General features: G+C 39.6%; 1 protein-coding gene across 2 annotated transcripts; it reads left to right on the top strand.

The window, feature by feature from the left end:
• The first annotated feature begins 2,132 nt into the window (after positions 1 to 2,132).
• LOC148347810 (putative phosphatase phospho1) lies at positions 2,133 to 19,688 on the top strand. Of its 2 annotated transcripts, XM_088323727.1 has the most exons (4): positions 2,133 to 2,222; positions 4,821 to 4,901; positions 10,834 to 11,642; positions 19,580 to 19,688. In XM_088323727.1, the coding sequence occupies exon 3, from the start codon at positions 10,855 to 10,857 to the stop codon at positions 11,593 to 11,595; it is 741 nt and encodes a 246-aa protein (XP_088179853.1). In that variant the 5' UTR covers positions 2,133 to 2,222; positions 4,821 to 4,901; positions 10,834 to 10,854; the 3' UTR covers positions 11,596 to 11,642; positions 19,580 to 19,688. The 2 variants fall into 2 exon arrangements, with proteins under 2 accessions (XP_088179853.1, XP_088179852.1); XM_088323726.1 differs by lacking the exon at positions 19,580 to 19,688 and having other exon boundaries at positions 10,834 to 12,058.
• The last annotated feature ends 80 nt before the right edge of the window (positions 19,689 to 19,768 follow it).

Genomic DNA, 19,768 nt, shown 5'->3' with positions numbered 1-19,768 from the left:
TGAAAAAAAAAATCTCGAAGAGGACTTTCAGTAGGACATGGTTCATTGCAGCGTCTGCTGCTTAAAGGGACAGTGTGTATTATTTGGTGCCTCCTAGTGGGGCAAAAAACAACTCGATAATACAAAATACTACTACAGAAATGCTACAAAAACTATTACAGTCCAAAAACAAATTCTACTACAGAAATCGTACAATAATATTACAAAAAAACACAAATACTACAGAAGTGCTGTATTAATGCTACAAAAATACTACAAAACTAAATATCGAATCACTAAGACATTTGTATGTCTTTTACATTGTAAGATCACTACCGAGTCGTCGCTGCCATGTTTGGTATCTTGCTGCTACGTTGTGTTCATTTGGCACTGGTTTTCCTTTGCATTAGACAATACAGTGACATTTAGTAGTCAAATATTACACACTGGGGCTTTAATTTTTCACTTTCATTTCTGGCTAAACTTTAGCCACTTTCCTCCATCTTTCGTTAAAAGACACCTTAGGACAGGGGTGTCAAACTCATTTTAACTGGGGGGGCCACACGATAGAATAAACATTCTGTCGGGGGCCGGATGAGTAGATTCAAGAGAAAGAAAAAGAGATAAAGTAATAAGAGAAAGAGGGAGGGAAAAGGAGAGAGGGCGGGACAAAGAAAGAAAAAGAGAGAGAGGGAGAGAGCGTAAGAAACAAAAGATAAAAAGTCGTGAGAGAGGGGGGAAAAGAAAAGGAGAGGAAGAAAGAAATCCAAAGAGAAATAGAAAGACAGAAGGAGAGAAAAGAAAGCGCGAAGGGTAAGAAGAGAGAAAGAGAAGAGGAAAAAAGGAAGTTAGAGCAAAAGAGGTTAAAAGACACAGAGAGAGAAAGAAAGAGCAACAAAGGAAGAGAAAAAGAGAGAGACAGAGAGTGAAAGAGACAGAGACAGAGTGGGAGAAAAGGGGTGGAAAAGAAATAGAGAGAGAGAAAGAGAGAGGGAGTGATAAACAAAAGAGATAAAAAGAGAAGTCGTGAGAGAGGGAAAGAAAGGGAGAGGAAGAAAGAAATCCAAAGAGAAATAGAAAGACAGGAGGAGAGAAATAAGAAAAGAAAGCGCAAAGGGTATGAAGAGAGAAAGAGAAGAGGAAAAAAGGAAGTTAGAACAAAAGAGGTTAAAATACACGGAGACAAAGACCAACAAAGGAAGAGAAAAAGAGACAGAGAGTGAAAGAGACAGAGTGGGAGAAAAGGGGTGGAAAAGAAAGAGAGAGAGAGAGCGTGAGAAACAAAAGAGATAAAAAGAGAAGTCGTGAGAGAGGGGAAAAGAAAGGGAGAGGAAGAAAGAAATCCAAAGAGAAATAGAAAGACAGAAGGAGAGAAAAGAGAAAAGAAAGCGCGAAGGGTAGGAAGAGAGAAAGGGAAAAGAGAGAAAAGGAAAAAAGGAAGTTAGAGCAAAAGAAGTTAAAAAGACGCAGAGAAAGAGCAACAAAGGAAGAGAAAAAGAGAGACATAGAGAGTGGGAGAAAAAGAGTGGAAGAGAGCAAGAGAGAGAGAGAGAGAGAGACAGAGAGAAAACAAGTACAGTGTCTTTGTTCGAGGCACCTGGCTTTGGCAACATCAAGTTGACATATTTCAACCTGCAGCTCGATTTTCTCTTGCGCTTCTCTGAGTGTTGTCTCACGGGCCGAATTCAATCCCTTAGCGGGCCTGATCCGGCCCGCGGGCTGCCTGTTTGACACCTGTGCCTTAGGCGTATATTATAAATTTTCAATTGAAAAAAAAAAAAAGAAAATAACATTAATAATCTCGCTTTGTGTCCGATAATTTGTCTTTTTGACGGATTGTTGTGTTGCAGTGAAGCCAATGGATTTGCTAGTAACCCTGCAATTATTTCGAACCACCAGCAGATGGCGCACCATTTTACGGTTTCGTCACCTTCCTGTTAGGATGACTTCGTAAAACGTGACTCCCTCGTACAGTCGACGTGGTTTAGCGGAAGTTTAATTCTGAAAGTGTGTGACGGAAGCGGTTTTCCCCTGCGAATCCACCTTGACACTTTGCCTTTAAACGAGAACGCCCTCCTGTGGTGCTTAGGCGACGTCATAGACGTTTAGAGTCTTCGTTAGCGATCATAGTGGACGTGTACGCAGTCGCCATATTTGATGTGGCTAAAATAAGAAGTTTGAATGAATAAATGAAGTTTATTTTGAAATTTAAATGATTTTACAGCTTTATCGACCTAATACAGGTAAGACTACTAAATGCCATGTAAATGGTATCACTGTAGTTGTATTTTCACGGTATTATGTCGTTTTTTTGATTTTCAGAATAAAAGCAAAATAATAGATTAGACTCCTGTTTTTAAGAACTAAATTTTTATAGGATTTTTGTAGTGTCATCTGTAGTACTATCCCTTTATTATAGTATTACTGTAGTAGGAGTTATGTAGTATTGCTTTTTTCCCAAAATGAAAGAAAAATATGATAGTAGGCCCTTGTATTAAAGCACTAAATTTGATAGATTTGTAGCAATTTTTGTCGCATTTTTGTCTTATTTTAGTAGTGTTTCGCTCGTATAATATCTGTAGAAGTATTTATGAAGTATTATCCCATGTATGATGGTATCACAGTAGTTGTATTTTCAGAGTATTATGTAGTTTTTCTATTTTCATAATAAAAGCAAAATAATAGATTAGACTCCTGTTTTTAAGAACTAAATTTAAGTTTTATAGGATTTTTGTAGTGTCGTCTGTAGTACTATCCCTTTATTATAGTATTACTGTAGTAGGAGTTATATAGTATTGCTTTTTTTTCAAAATGAAAGAAAAATATGATAGTAGGCTCTTGTATTAAAGCACTAAATTTGATAGTTTTGTAGCAATTTTGAAGTATTTTTGTCACATCTTTGCCTTATTTTAGTAGTACTTCTGTTGCATAGTATTCTGTAGTATTTATGAAGTAGTATCCCTTGTATGATGGTATCACTGTAGTTGTATTTTCACAGTATTTATTATGTAGTTTTTTAATTTTAGGAATAAAAGCAAAATAATAGATTAGACTCCTGTTTTTAAGAACTAAATTTAAGTTTTACAAAATTTTTGTAGTATGTCTGTTATCTGTAGTATTATCCCTTTATTATAGTATTACTGTAGTAGCAGTTATGTAGTATTTTTTTTTAAATAGAAGCAAAATATGATAGTAGGCCCTTGTCTTGAAGCACTCATTTTGATAGTTTTGTAGCAATTTTGAATTATTTTTGTCACTTCTTTGTCTTACTTTAGTCGTATTTCTGCAGTATGCTTTTGTAAAAGTATTTCCGCAGTAGTATGTTATCACCGTAGTTGTATTTTCACAGTATTTATCACGTCGTTTTTTGATTTTCAGAATAAAAGCAAAATAATAGATTAGACTCCTGTTTTTAGGAACTAAGTGTAAGTTTTATGGGATTTTTGTAGTATGTCTGTTATCTGTAGTACTATGCCTTTATTGTAGTATTACTGTAGTAGGAGTTATAAAGTATTGCTTTTTTTCAAAATGAAAGAAAAATATGATAGTCTTGTCTTGAAGCACTCATTTTGATAGTTTTTTAGCAATTTTGAAGTATTTTTGTCTTATTTTAGTATGACTTCTGTTGTATACTATTCTGTAGTATTTATGAAGTAGTATCCCTTGTATGATGGTATCTCCGTGATTGTATTTTCACAGTATTTAATACATAGTTTTTTGATTTTCAGAATAAAATAAAAACAATAGATTACACTCCTGTTTTTAGGAACTAATTGTAAGTTTTATAAGATTTTTTGTAGTATTTCATCGTTTTTGGACAAGACGTACAAAGGGACAATGAGCACGAAGATGGCACGAAACACATTTCTTTAGTAGTAGTACTTTAATCACCAGTATATATAATTATCAGTGTTAGGTTTTGACCGTTTTCGTATTGAAAGGTTTGTGCATGTAGCCCGCGGGCCGTAGTTTCACTCTCTCTCTTTCTCACTCTCTCTTTATATCTCTCTCTTTCTCTTTCTCTCTCTCTTTCTCTCTCTCTCTCTTTGCATCTGTCTCTCTCACAATCTCTACATATTTCTTTATCTTTCTCACTCTCTCTCTCTTTACATTTCTCTCTCTTTACATCTCTCTCTCTTTACATCTCTCTCTCTCTCTCTCAACATTTCTCTACATATCTCTCTCTATTTCTCTCTCTCTTTCTCTCTCTATCTCTCTCTCTCTTTACATCTCTCTCTACATCTCTCTCTCTTTCACACAATCCCTTTACATATCTCTCTCTCTTTCTCATTCTCTCTGTCTTTACATCACTCTACACATCTCTCTCTCTTAACATCTCTCTCTCGCAACCTCCCTCTTCAGCTATCTCTCTACATCTCTCTCTCTCTCTCTCTCTCAACATTTCTTTACATATCTCTCTCTCTTTCTCACTCTCTCTATCAACATGTCTTTCTTGCTCTTTCTCTCTCTCTCTCTTTCTATCTTTCTCTCTACATCTCTCTCTCTCTCTTTCTCTCTTTCTGTGTTTCTCTCTCTCTTCACATCTCTCTCTCTCACACAATCTCTTTAGATGGTACGAAACACATTTCTTTAGTAGTAGTACTTTAATCACCATTATATATAAGTATCAGTGTTAGGTTTTGACCGTTTTCTTATTAAAAAGTTTGTGCACGTTGCCCGCGGGCCGTAGTTTTCCAAACCTGCCTCAAAGTCTCATCATCTGCACTAACTCTTGAAGCGCTTTTTCCACATCCAACATGGCGGACTATCACCACGCGCCTCTTTCTACTCCACGCGATTCCCGAACGAGTGTGTTTATGACCTTTCCCTCCTCCCTCCAGCTCGCTGCTGCAGCGGTGGAGATCCTGGCCAAGTGTCCGTCAACAGCTTGCCGTCACTGGGATGCGGCTGCGGACCTGTCGGTAAGGACCTCCAGGATCACCTTTTTTTTGCGTTTTGAGCGAATAAATGACAACAAGGGATGTTTTTCGCGCGCGCGTGTGAGAGATTTAATGACGATCGCTTTTGAAAGCCTTAACTGGAGCGCCGAACGCTCGGCTTTTGACTTTAAGCGCTGAGCGTGCCAAAATAGCAACACTGGGATATTCTTAGTGTGTGCAATGCGAGCGAGACTCGCTCTCTGCTCTGCATGCTGCACTTAAACCGATAGAGGAATGCCCTATACCGGGGCTGACGAACTCCTTTTAGCTCGGGGGCCACAAATGCTATAAAAAATCTCACGGGGGCCGGACTAGTAAGTTGGAGAAAAGGAAAGAATAAGAGTGGGAGAAAAAGAGACAAAAGGATATATATATATATATATATATATATATATATATATATATATAATGTATAGAGAGAGAGATGTAGATACATGTTGAGAGAGAGAGAGAGAGAGAGAGAGAGATGTTGAGTAGAGAAATGTTGAGAGAGAGAGAGAGAGAGATGTTGAGTAGAGAAATGTTGAGAGAGAGAGAGAGAGACGGATGTAGAGAAATGTTGAGAGAGAGAGAGAGAGAGAGAGAGAGGTAGAGAGAGAGAGAGTGAGAGATGTAGAGAAATGTTTAAAGAGAGAGAGAGAGAGTGAGATGTATGGAAATGTTGAGAGAGAGAGAGAGAGAGAGAGAGAGCGAGAGCGAGAGATGTAGAGTAGAGAAATGTTGAGAGAGAGAGAGATGTTGAGTAGAGAAATGTTGAGAGAGAGAGAGAGATGTAGATAGATGTTGAGAGAGAGAGAGAGAGAGATGTAGAGTAGAGAAATGTTGAGAGAGAGAGAGACTGATGTAGAGAAATGTTGAGAGAGAGAGAAAGAGAGAGAGAGGTAGAGAGAGAGAGAGTGAGAGATGTAGAGAAATGTTTAAAGAGAGAGAGAGAATGAGATGTATGGAAATGTTGAGAGAGAGAGGGAGAGAGAGAGATGTAGAGAGAGAGATGTAGAGAAATGTTGAGATAGATGTAGAGAGAGAGTGAGATGTAGAGAAATGTTGAGAGAGTGAGAGAGAGATGTAGAGAAATGTTGAGAGAGAGATGTAGAGAAATGTTGAGAGAGAGAGAGATGTAGAGAAATGTTGAGAGAGAGAGAGAGATGTAGAGAAATGTTGAGAGAGAGAGAGAGAGAGAGAGAGAGAGAGAGAGAGAAATGTTGAGAGAGAGAGATGTAGAGAAATGTTGAGAGAGGGAGAGAGATGTAAAGAACTGTTGAGAGAGAAAGACAGATGTAGAGAAATTTTGAGAGAGAGAGAGAGAGAGAGATGTAGAGAAATGTTGAGAGAGAGAGAGAGAGAGAGAGATGTAGAGAAATGTTGAGGGAGTGAGAGATGTAGAGAAATGTTGAGAGAGAGAGATATGTAGAGAAATGATGAGAGAGAGAGAGAGAGAGCGATGTAGAGAAAAGATGAGAGAGAGAGAGAGAGAGAGAGAGATGTAGAGAAAAGTTGAGAGAGAGAGAGAGAGCGATGTAGAGAAAAGTTGAGAGAGAGAGAGAGTGATGTAGAGAAATGTTGAGGGAGTGAGAGAGCGATGTAGAGAAAAGTTGAGAGAGAGAGAGAGAGAGAGAGAAGAGCGATGTAGAGAAAAGTTGAGAGAGAGAGAAAGGGTCGAAAATGGGGAAGAAAGAGGGTGATAGGGTCTCTTTCTCTCTCTTTCTCTTTACATCTCTCTCTCACTCTCTCTGTCTGTATATCTCTCAACATATCTCTCTCTTTACATCTCTCTCTCTCTTTAAAGCTCTCTCTCATACAATATTTACATATCTCTCTCTCTTTCTCACTCTGTCGGTCTTTACATCTCTCTCTCTCTTTATATCTTTCTCTCTCTTTAAATCTCTCTCTCTCACACAATCTCTCTATATATATATATCTTTCTCACTCTCTCTGTCTCTACATATCTCTCTCTCACTTTACATCTCTCTCTCTCACAACCTCCCTCTACAGTTATCTCTCTCTCCCTCTCTCTCTGTCTTTCTCTCTCTCTCTCTCTCTCTCTCTCTCTTTCTCTCCCTTGCAATTTCTCTCTCTCTCTCTTTACATTCCTGTCAAAATAACCAACTGCTATCCTCTTGCATTTAAAGGCTCGAAACCACTTCCAGATTTGTACAGTCGAGCACGTTAGCTGCATTTTATGACGTTTTCCCCCCCGAATGTCCCCCTCGGTATGTCGTCCATAAAGCCTTGGGTCTTGTGGTTCCAATTTTCTGCTCTTGCTGCTGCGTTTTTTTTCCAACTTATCTTCAAAAAACAGTTCCAAAACACGCCCTCGCCTGCTGAAGAGAAGACGTTCTTTCTGTTTGCCAAATTTCAGATACATTCCGACGTGATGGACGTGCTGGAACGTATCTTCGGCCATTTTTTTCTCTCGAATGTGTTTTCTCGAATCGGAGTTGTGACGGGGGGACAAAAAAAAAGTTTCGGGAAGCGTGAAAAGAACTGGACCAGCCGGTCGGGTGGGACCATTTCTGTGTTATGAGGAATCGACACCGTTACTGATGTTCGTTGTCAAAAAGTCTCCCAAAAGCTCCAAAAAACACTCTGAATTAAATGAAATTTAAGTCTTGAAATACAACAAACTGACATAAAACAACATGCAGGACCTAGCAAAAGTAATGACCCCCCCCCTCAAGTACTCTAAGACAGGGGTGTTAAACTCATTTTAAGTCGGGGGCCACACCATACAACAAACATTCCGTCGGGGGCCGGACGAGTAGATTCAAGAGAAAGAAAAAGAGAGAGAAAGAAATAAGAGAAAGAGGGAGGGAAAAGGAGAGAGAGGGTAGGACAAAGAAAGAAAAAAAGGGAAGAGAGGGAGAGAGCGTGAGAAACAAAAGATAAAAAGTCGTGAGAGAGGAGAAAAGAAAGGGAGAGGAAGAAAGAAATCCAAAGAGAAATAGAAAGACGGAAGGAGAGAAAAGAAAGCACGAAGGGTAGGAAGAGAGAAAGAGAAAAGAGAGAAAAGGAAAAAAGGAAGTTACAGCAAAAAAAGGTTAAAAGACACAGAGAGAGAAAGAGACAAAGAGCAACAAAGAAATAAAGAAATGAGAGAAAAGGGAGGGAAAAGGAGAGAGGGCAGGACAAAGAAAGTAAAAGAGAGAGGGAGAGAGCGTGAGAAACAAAAGATAAAAAGTCGTGAGAGGGGGGGAAAAGAAAGGGAGAGGAAGAAAGAAATCCAAAGAGAAATAGAAAGACAGAAGGAGAGAAATAAGAAAAGAAAGCGCAAAGGGTAGGAAGAGAGAAAGATAAAAGAGAGAAAAGGAAAAAAGGAAGATAGGGCAAAAGAGGTTAACAGACAGAGAGAGAGAAAGAGACAAAGAGCAACAAAGGAAGAGAAAAAGAGAGAGACAGAGAGTGAAAGAAACGGAGACCGAGTGGGAGAAAAGGGGTGGAAAAGAAAGAGAGAAAGAGAGAGAGAAATAAATACAAGTCCAGTGTCTTTGTTGGAGGCACCTGGCTTTGGCAACATCAAGTGGACATATTTCAACCTGCAGCTCATTTTCCTCTTGCGCTTCTCTCACTGTCGTCTTGCGGGCCGGATTCAATCCCTTAGCGGGCCTAAACTGGCCCGCGGACCGCCTATTTGTCAAACTTATAGATCGTTTCCAAGAATCAACAACATGTGAGACATAATCTTGAAATGTAAGCAAATTGATTGAATGTTTTCTATGACGCTAACAAAAACAAAATTGAAAAAAGGGCTTTGCAAAAATGTTGGCCCCCTTTGAGTTAATACTTTGCTCCAATTACAATTCAATGTCATTGATATCAACGTTGCAGAACAGTGTATGCAATGAGATTAGACACAGCACTCTTGGATATATACATCATACAGACTACTATTCATCTATTATCTGCACCGCTTATCCTCAGTAGGGCTGCGGGGGTGCCGGAGCCCATCCCAGTGGGCAGGGGACACCCTGAACTGGTTGCCAGCCAATCACAGGGCACACGGGGACAGACAATTCGCTCGCTCATTCACACCTAGGGACAATTCGGTTAGGCCAATCAACCTGACATGGATGTTTTTGGAATGTAGGAGGACGGGGAGAACATGCAAACTCCACACTGGAAGACTACCGTAGCGGAAGCACTAAGTTATAATAATAAGAATGCAATGAAGAATAATGCATTGTAACAATACTGCAATGAAAAAAAGGGCAATAACATTTTGCAGTGGCAATTTTAACTCTTTTGGGGTATGTAAAGTTTTGCAAATCTTAAAACTTAAATATTTGCCTATTCTTCCTCACAAAACAGCTCATGTCCATTTAAGTTTGATGGTGCAAAGCATTTTTAAGATCTTTCCACAAATGCTCCACAGAATTGAGTTCTGGCCATTGTAACGCCTTTTTTAATGTTAGTTACAAATTTTATTGTATATTTTGCATAAGTCTTGGCTCGTTGTCCACGTTGGAAGGTGAACCTGCGACCCGTCACGGAGCAGGTTCATCTAAAATGAGACTTAGTAGCACACAGTTGCACTCTGTCATTTAGGTTGACATTGGATCCCTCAGAAGTCATCAAGGAACTTCTGGAGTCAGTTGGCTGAGCTAAGAGAACAAGTGTTAGGAATTAAATACATTACAATGTATCGTTTACCAAATTGTTCGAATGAGTTATCTGACTCCATTAACCAAACACAAACTTCATTCTCCCAACAATGTATGCTCGTTTCTTTATGGAAAAATGAACAAGAGACCGGCGTTTCAACACGAGTGCAGATTTAATTTCTTAAATAATAAACTAAGTGAATTACATCGAATTAGTGACGCTCTTCGTCGAGCCTTTTCTCTCGATTGTCCCTCGAGCTTCTACCGTTCTCCCGGCCCACGCCTTTTTCCCAAGCTGGCGTGTCGGCTCCTCCCATGGGCGGGCCAGAGACTCCCCACGTGGACTCCACCTCGTCGCCTCGATGTCTGTCATGGTCAAAACATCCTGCCAATTCCTCGTCATCAGGGCTTTGTTCTCCAAACATCGCCTACCATCCGTGTCAGAATTCTGTTATCAACAGAACTAAACAAAACATTCACATTCAGAACAGCGTGACCTGTCATTGAACTTAAGCCTTCTCTTTGAAAAAATCTTCATTGCATTCACTAAATGTAGATTGTATAAAATCCTTTATAGTAAAATGTATAAAAATCACAGGGAAAACCTACTTTTCAGTTTTTTTCTTTGTAAATATCCCTCATTAGCCGCACCGCTTATCCTCAGTAGGGTCTCGGGGGTGCTGGAGCCCATCCCAGTAATCATCGGGCAGTGGGCAGGGGACACCCTGAACTGGTTGCCAGCCAATCGCAGGGCACACAGGGACAGACAATTGGCTCGCTCATTCACACCTAGGGACAATTTGGACCGGCCAATCCACCTGAAATGCATGTTTTTGGAATGTGGGAGGAAACTGGAGTGCCCGGAGAACATACAAACTCCGCACAGGAAGTCCGGTATCTGGATTTGAACCCACACAAGAGGTACCCAAGACCTTAGAACTGTGCCACACACGCGCTAACCACTGCGCCGCCGTGCTGCCCATTCCCTGTAATGTAAAATGTTGAAATAATTTGGTTCCACTTCACAATTCAGTCTCACGTGTTGATTTCTAGAAACCATTTTATATTTTTAAAGTTTGAAGCCTGACAAAACGTTCTTGAAGTAAAATACCGTCGTGGTCAGCAGACGGTGGGTGCTTTGCAAACGGCCCGTGGCTTTGGTGACATACAGTGGACATATTGAACACTGCAAGTCATTATTTGGCTCCTTTTTCTCTTGTGCTTCTCTCAGCATTGTCTGGCGTGCCACACGAGCTGATGATGGTGGCTCGGTTGACGAATGAGCCCGCATTTTAACCGCAAAACTCTCCTGGCAGGGATCCTAACGAGTACCCAAGATGACGGCAGAGCCTCCAGCCCGTTTCCTGGTCCTGTTCGACTTCGACGAGACCCTGGTGAACGAGAACAGCGACGACTCGGTCCTGCGGGCCCTGCCGGATCCGCGATTGCCGGACTGGCTGAAGAACAGCTACCGCGAAGGCCACTACAACGAGCACATGCAGCAGATCCTGGCCTACATGGCCCAGCAGGGGGTGTCGCCCGAGGCCATCCGTTCCGCCCTGGAGGCGATCCCGCCTACGCCCGGTACCCCCGCGCTCCTGGACTTCCTCCGGAGTCGCCAGCCGGACTTCGAACTGGCGGTGGTCTCCGACGCCAACGTCTACTTCATCGACACCTGGTTGAAGCGCGCCGGGGTGCGCCAACTCTTCCGGGAGATCTTCTCCAACCCTGCCGGTTTTGACAGCGCCGGCCGTCTGGTGCTGCTCCCCTACCACGCCCACTCCTGCGACCGATGTCCTGAAAACCTGTGCAAGCAGGTGGTCCTGAGGGAATACTTGGCCCTGCGGCAAAAAGAGCGCGGCGCGCCGTTCCAACAGGTCTTTTACGTCGGGGACGGCGCCAACGACATCTGCCCTTCTCTGGTTTTGGGACCCCGGGACACGGTCTTCCCCAGGAAGGACTTCCCCATGCACAGGTTGCTCAAGTCCGAGGGGGCAAACTTCAAGGCTAACATGGTACCCTGGAGCAGTGGCCAGGACGTGGTGGACTGTCTCAAGAAGATTGTGGAGGAGAGATGATTGTTCCAGTGGGGTAAAAGTTTAAACCCAAAACAACCAAAACAAAGGTGCTCTAATACCATATGTTCCAGGATGTACTGTAAATCGCACTGGAGTATAAGTCACATTTGTCTGAAACAGAGGTGGTTAACCCGGTCTTCTTCAACTCAGGTGATTTAGATCACTAGAATCATTAACAAGGTCCTGCTAGCTTGCAAAACAAGCTAATACATTCTATCCATTAATTGAAACATGTAGGACCCTTGAGGACCAGTTTCCCCACCTCTGCTCCGGACCATATTTAGCTTTGTCTGTGAAGAAAAGCTAGCATAGTCTTCTTGCTGATCATCTTCTTGGAGGGCCACATGTCCTGTATGTTTTTAGAGGTTTCTCTTCTTCAACTCGGTGATTCCAGTCACCAGGAAGGTTACCAAGGTTCTGCTAGCTTCTTTATTGCTAGCTTTCTCTACTACTGCTTGTGTCGAATAGTTAGCTTCCTTGACACAATTATTGTTGTCTTCTGCACAGTAAGCCTGGATCAGTCTCTTCTGCGCTGAAAACTAGCTTGTTCCTAGCTCTGGTCTAAAACATGCTATGCTAACTAATAATACAGAAGAATATGATCCTTAATATCAGCAAGAAGACTATGGTAGCTTTCTCCACAGAATACAAAGCTAGTTTTTAGCAAAACAGTCCTTGATGCAGAACAATACTGCGCTGGTTTTCGACAAAGAGGAAGCTAGTTTTCAATGAAGAACACAACTATGCTTGCTTCCTTTACAAGGTTGAGAAAGAAGCTAGTTTTGGGAACAGAAGAGACTGATGCTAGCTTATACCGTGTAGATAAAAAGTTATAAAAGCAAGTATTTGACACTGTCAGAAGAAAAGCTAGAAGACTATAATCCTAATAATCCTAACCAACAGCAAGAAATGTATGCTAACTTTTCCCAAAAAATACAAAGTTAGTTTTTAGCAGAGAAGCTACTTCTAGCTAGCAGAACAATACAAGACTGGCTTCCTGTGTTGAAGACAACGCGAGTTTTTGACAAAGAGGAAGCTAGTTTTCCCCACAGAACACGACCATGCCTACTTTCTGTTCACACATAGAGGAGGAAGCTAGAATTCAGCGCAGATGAGATGAAGGCTAGCTTAGCATGCAGAAGGTAATGCTAATTTTGTCAAAGAAGCTAGTATTTGACACTAGCAGTAGTAGAAGAACAAGTTTGTTTTGGACAAAGAAGTATTAGTTACTAATTATTAGCAAAAAGAGTACGCTAGCTTTCTCCACAGAATAAAAAGCTAGCTTTTAGCCGAGAAGCTAATTTTAAACGCTAGCTCCCCGTGTTGAAAACGACTCGCGTTTTCGACAAAATAAAAGCTAGTTTTCAACCAAGAACACAACCATTCTTCCCTCCTTGTTACATGTAGAGGAAGAAGCTAGTTTTCAGCGCAGGAGACTGACGCTAACTTACCATAATGCTAATTTGGACAAAGAAACTAGTCTTTGATACCGGCAGTAGAACAAGCCAGTTCTCGAGAAAGAAGAATATGATGCTAATTATCAGCAAGAAGACTAAGCTAACTTTTTCCAAAACAGACAAAGCTAGTTTTAGCAGCTATGCTAGTTTCTGACTCCGAACAATACAACGCTGGGTGAATGCAATGCAAGTTTTTGACAAAAAGGGAGCTAGCTTTCAACGCGACAAGCTAGTTTTGAGCGCAGAAGCTAGCTTATCATGCGAGTAATCGACGCCGGCAGTAGAACGAGCTAGTTTTCAGCAAAAAGATGCTAGTTTCTTGCCTAGGAAAACAAAAAAACATCTAGAAAAGACATAGATTTATAGAATTGAAAATATAGTACATAGTTTCATAGGTACTAATGATAATACCGGCGCTCTTGAAACAAGAATAAGTGTTATTTACCAAAGTGTAAACAGAGTTTGAATTTAAACTGTTCCCATATTTTCTGTTAGTCACACTTTTAAAAAAATATAATACAGGTATAATCGTTTTTTATTTAGAAATAAGTAGATGAAAAGGTCTTGGTGGAATAAGTTTAGCCTTTTTTCATAAGGGTGTTGGAACTTTATTTAGGTTTACTAATACTTGTATTAGTATATATATAACTATATATTAGTTATATATATAACTAATACTGGTTTCAAAAATCACTACTAGTATTCTAAATTCATATAATTCAATTATTGCCAATTATAGTTTATTTTTAACAGTTGAATGAATGCAGTTTTACACCTAAACCAACCCACCATGCTTTCTATTATTTTGGGGAATATAAATAGAATACAGGTATTGGTTGAAAAACATCGTTTTGATCAATAATAGGAACTGTAATTCTTGTCTAATGTTCGTTTCTGTGAGTTTTAAATATCACAAAAATCTAAGTAGTTAACTTCATAAGAAGGATTTTAAACTGCTTGTAATCGTTTTACATGTGAATTAGTCTGGAATTTTGAGACCTTAAAAGTAAAAACTCAAAAGAGAAGACCTACAATATTTACATAACGACTGGGTGTAACCGCTATCGGGTAAGGTATGCGAATAATTACGGGCGAGGAAAAGAAAAAATGCAAATACCTGAATGAGAATTGTGGCTTTTTTTCATTTTGCTTCTCAAGTTGTATTGCTGAGCCGTTTGACGGCTAATGCTAAGCTAGGCTAATCATACAATTTTTAAGGGGGAATTGCCAAAAATCGTGTTTTAAGCTTTGTTAAATGTTGCGGTTATTTAAAATGATAGCTACCGTTTTCAAACATGACGGGAATGTAAGTTTTTAAGTCTACGTTTTATTAGCTAGCAAGCTACTATCAGAGGCCGTTTCAGGGGTAAATCATAATTGCTCTCAAGACTATATCTCATAAATTCACAAACATACTATGCTCTCACACCTACTACTATTCTCTCTTACATATACAGTGAAGAAATTAAATATTTGCACACCCTGCTATTTTGCTGTGAGAGATAAACTAAAAAGAAAAATCAAAAGGAAACGTTTGACCTCAGTACTAGCAAACAAAGGCTACTGTACCAAATATTAACATGCATTTTCTCAGGTGTTCAAATACTCATTTTCAGCTATATTACACAATTGTTAAAGAATCGTGCATTAGGATTTCTGTATTTTTCTTTTTAGTTTATCTCCCTCACAGCGGACATGCATTTCCAACCCCATGATTTCTAAGTGGGAGAATTAGCAAAATAGCAGGGTGTTCAAATACTTTTTTTCTTCACTGTGTTACTATAGTCTCTCACACAGTACTATACTTTCTAAAGCAGACTACTTTGCTGTCACACACGTACTACTATACTCTCACATACTACCATACTGTCTCAAAAATACTACTAAACTGGTAGCAACTCCAATTTGACAACTTATTGTACAACATGTACTCACAGATCTTGCATCGCCATGGTTACCAAAAGTACGCAAAGTAAAACAACCCTGAGAGGTAAAAAATAACCCTATAGTAATATAGGGTTATAAGTTTAATGGCGTGTGAGGAAAAATTTGTGGGAGAGAGAGTATAATCGTTTGTGTGAGAGTCTATCGTAGAGTGTGTGTGTGGGGGGGAGTATAGTAGTTTGGGTACGAGATTATAGCAGTGTGTGTCAGAGAATCTAGTAGTGTGTGAGAGTATTATAGTATGTGTTAGAAAGTATAGTATTGTGCATGAGAGAGTATAGCATTGTTTGTGCATGGATATATAGGTTCCTGTGAGAGTACAGTTGTGCGTATGTAATTTGTGTATGAGGGTACAATAGTATAGGTGAGAGATTATAGAGTGTGCAAAAGCATAGTAATGTGTGTTTGAAAGTATAATAGTATGGGTGAGAGAGTATAGGGTGTGTATGAGAGTATTAGAGTATGTGTAAGAAAGTATAGTAACATGCACGAGAGAGTGGTGTTTGTACGGGGAAGGGGGGTATAGTAGTTTGTGTGTGAGATAATAGTGTGTGTATGAGAGTTTTATAGTATGTGTTAGAAAGTATAGTAGTGTGCATGAGAGAGTATAGCATTGTTTGTGCATAGATATATCTGTTTCTATGAGAGTACAGTTGTGCGTATGTGAGAGTATGATGTAAACTGAGGGTTTAATTGATTGTGGGAGAGTCAATCTCTTTATATTCATGGGAGTATAATATGTGTGTGAGATTATAGTAGTATGTGTATGAAAGCATAGGAAATGTGTGTTTGAAAGTATAAGAGTATGGGTGAGAGAGTATAGTACTGTGTATGTGTGTGTGTGTGTGAGTATAAGAGTATGTCTAAGAAAGTATAGTAATGTGCATGAGAGGGAGTGGTGTTTGTGAGTGGGGGGGTATAGTAGTTTGTGTGTGAGATGAGAGTTTTATAGTATTTGTTAAAAAGTATAGTAGTGTCCATGAGGGAATATAGTAGATTTTTGCATGGATATGACTGCAGTCGTGAGTATGATGTTAACTGTGAGGGTTTTAAAGTGTGTATGAGAGTATAACGGTGTGAAAGCATCGTAATGTGTGTTTGAAAGTATAAGAGTATGGGTGAGAGAGTATAGTAGTGTGTGTATGAGAGTATAAGAGTGTCTAAGAAAGTATAGTAACATGCATGAGAGAGTGGTGTTTGTGCAAGAGTAATGTGGGGTGGGGGAGTATAGTAGTATGTGTGTGAGATTATAGTATGGCTGCGAAAGTATAGTAATGTGTGTATAAAAGTAAAGGTATGGGTGAGAGAGTATAGTAGTGTGTGTATGAGAGTTTAATAGTATGTTTGAGAAAGTATAGTAACGTGCATGTGAGTGGTGTTTGTGCAAGTGTATAGTAGTGTGTGTGGGTGGGGTGGGGTAGTATAGTAGCATGTGTGTGAGATTATAGTATGTGTGTGAAAGCATAGTTATGTGTGTATAAAAGTATAAGAGTATGGGTGAGGTTATTGGATGTTTGAGAAAGTATAGTAAAGTTTATGAGAGAGTAGTGTTCGTGCAAGAGTATGGTAGTGTTTGTGCGTTGGGTGGGGGAGTATAGTAGTATGTGTGTGAGATTATAGTATGTGTGTGAAAGCATTTTGATGTGTGTATAAAAGTAGAGAGTATGGGTGAGAGAGTATAGTAGTGTGTATATGAGAGGTTATTGGATGTTTGAGAAAGTATAGTAAAGTTTATGAGAGAGTAGTGCTCGTGCAAGAGTATGGTAGTGTTTGTGCGTTGGGTGGGGGGAGTATAGTATTATGTGTGTGAGATTATAGTAGTATGTGTGCGAAAGCATAGTAATGTGAGTATAAAAGTATGAGTATGGGTTAGAGTATAGTAGTGTGTGTATGAGAGTATAGATAGAGTATGTTTGAGAAAGTATAGTAACGTGCATGAGAGAGTGGTGTTTGTGCAAGAGTATAGTAGTGTGTGTGGGAGATTATAGTAATGTGCATGGGTTTGATTGTGTCTGTATGAAAGTATAGTTGTGGATGTGTGAGGGTATGATGTTATATATGAGAGCAAGTATGATTTACTTCTCAAAGGGCCTCTCAGAAACTACTTCCCACGCGCCATTTGCGTGGAAAACAGCGATTTGACATCATTTTCTCATGATGAGATCTCATGACATGATCACATGAGTGACCTCAACCAATCACACGTCTTGTGATCATATCACGATGACATCATTCGCTAATCAAACTCAGCTAACAATCAATAAACAGGTTCTGATGCGCCTTCAATGTCGTGAAATCGGAAACGAAACAGTGCGGGTATCGGATCGAAACCAGGAGCTCGGGTGACAAAAAAGCCGATACTTAATCTCTGTCCTGGAAATACTGCTGTAATCTACACCAGCATTCAAATAACTGCCTGCACTTTGGCCTCTCATGTATTATTCAAGTCTAGAGGGTCGGGGGAAGGAGCCGTGCAATATTTTCTCCTATAATACAATTTTAATTGAGTCATACATCGTATATTTAGAATAGAATATACCTTTATTGTCATTGTTACGAAATTGGACGTGGCACTCCAGGTTCACATTTAACAGTGAGGAAACATTTATTTGTTCTCTTAAGAGCAGGGTTTTCGAACTTGGTTTGGCTCTGGGGCCGGATCCAGATTTTATGTTCTCAGGTGGGCAGGATCTGTAAAGAATATCATCTTCTAATTTTTAGAATTTTTTTTTTGTAATTTGCTTCATCTACCTTACATATCATAATTACGGATAAGTCAAGTCACATTTATTTGTACAGCCCTTATTTTACATTTGTCTGGGCAGTGTTTGAAAACAACTCACAACAATGACCCGGACCAATAATCAACATTTCGTTTTTTTCTGGGTTAAGGCGCAAAAAATGAAGTGGCATCCATCTTTGAATCTCAGTAGGGCAAGTCTCCAGATTTCTACAATTTAATAGTCCAGTTGTCTCCAGTGGCAGATACAGTTGAGTGTCATCTGCATAGCAACGGAAACTAATATTATACTTGCGGATAATGTCACCAAGAAGAAGCATATAAATACTGAAAAGGAGGGGGCCAAGTACAGAGCCCTGTGGAACGCCACAGGGGACGAGTGATCTTTTCCCAATACATTTATTTAAAAAGAATGGCGTAGGACACATTCTAACTAGTTTATTTTTAACAGTTGATTGAATGTTTTTTTACATCATGCTTTACAAACTCAACACTACCCCCTGGCGGCCGGAGAGAGCATTTGGCTTGCATTTATTAAGTTTTGATAGAAACGACCTATAGACTCGCTTCTTGTTTTGACATACTCCGAAATTTATGGCCAGCCGGATAAAATAATCCTACAGTCCGGGTGATGCCCGTGGGCCATATGTTTGACATACCTGTCATCTTCTAATTTTTTAATTAATTTGCTTTATCTACCTTACATATCATAATCACGTATAACGAGTATTTTCCCAATACATTTATTTAAAAACAATGGCATTGAATGTGTTAGCTGGTTTATTTTTAACAGTTGAGTGAATGCAGATTTCCACCTAAACCAACCCACCATGCTTTACAAACTCAACACTGCCCCCTGGCGGCAGGAGAGAACATTTGGCTTGCATTTATTAGAAATAACTTTTGATAGAAACGACCTATAGACTCGCTTCTTGTTTTGACATACTCGGAAATTTATGGCGAGCCGGATAAAATAATCCAATAATCCTGTCTGAAAGACAAGTGCAGTGCTCGTTTTTTTTCCCAGAATTCTTTCTCAACCAGTACAGTGTCATGAAGCACTTTAAACAACAAACCTGCAAGTGTTAGCCACAATAAAACGCAATTCGACGTTGATACCCATCAGTTTTCGTGAATGAGATTTAAATATGGGTTGTAGAGTTAAAATGGCAAAAAAAATTAGCCGCCATCATCCCTTAGAAGCTTCTCAGGGAGTTTATTTTGTTGTGTCAAGTTTTAAAGTCATCAAAATGGCATCATTTTGTGCAATAACGAAACACTTAATAGGCAATACGGTGTGTATAGGATGCATAAGGGACTTTTATTTTTCTGGGGTGCTTTATTTACGTTTTCTTTCTTGATTTGCTGTGTTTATTTGGACTTTAAAGAAGTGGATGTATCACAAACATTGTAACGGGAATATAAAAGCCATCATGTAACCAATCCTGCTTTTTGAGTGCTTATTACTACCCCCCCCAATCACATTTTAATATAAACACAATGAGATCTTTACAATCTGGTTTAGTTTATACAATTTTGGTTATACCTGGGCCCCGGGATTGAGCCCTGTGGAACACCAACGGACAGTAAAGCTGGACTACAATGAATATATAGTGTGTATTATTTAGTGCCTTCTTGAAGTATGAAAACACTTCATTTATTGAAAAACAATATTGACTTAAAAATAAAATGACTTAAATTATATGATTGTGCATTTTTACAAACGCTCCTGGTTAGAGAAATTTGTACCGTAAATTCCGGACTATAAGCCACTACTTTTTTCCCAAACTTTCAACCCTGCGGCTTATTCATTGATGCGGCCAATTTATGTCATTTTTCTAAGGGCCGCCAGCGGCGCTCGAGTACAAAAGGTAAGATTTAGACCGGTGGAATATATGCGCCGAGGAAGACTGCAACTTCTTTCCGACACTGAGGAAGACGACTTTGATGGCTTCAGTTCTAAGGGGGAAGATGAGGACGGTTTACCATGATTTTTACAAGTACGGTATGTTTTTTTACCAGAACCGTTTAC

The sequence above is a fragment of the Urocampus carinirostris genome, chromosome 19 (assembly GCF_059441175.1).
Source record: "Urocampus carinirostris isolate Australia breed hairy pipefish chromosome 19, RoL_Ucar_1.0, whole genome shotgun sequence".
In the NCBI taxonomy this organism is placed as follows: Eukaryota; Metazoa; Chordata; class Actinopteri; order Syngnathiformes; family Syngnathidae; genus Urocampus; species Urocampus carinirostris.
The sequence above is the reverse complement of the archived record's forward strand: the minus strand, read 5'-3'. Positions and strand labels throughout refer to the sequence as shown.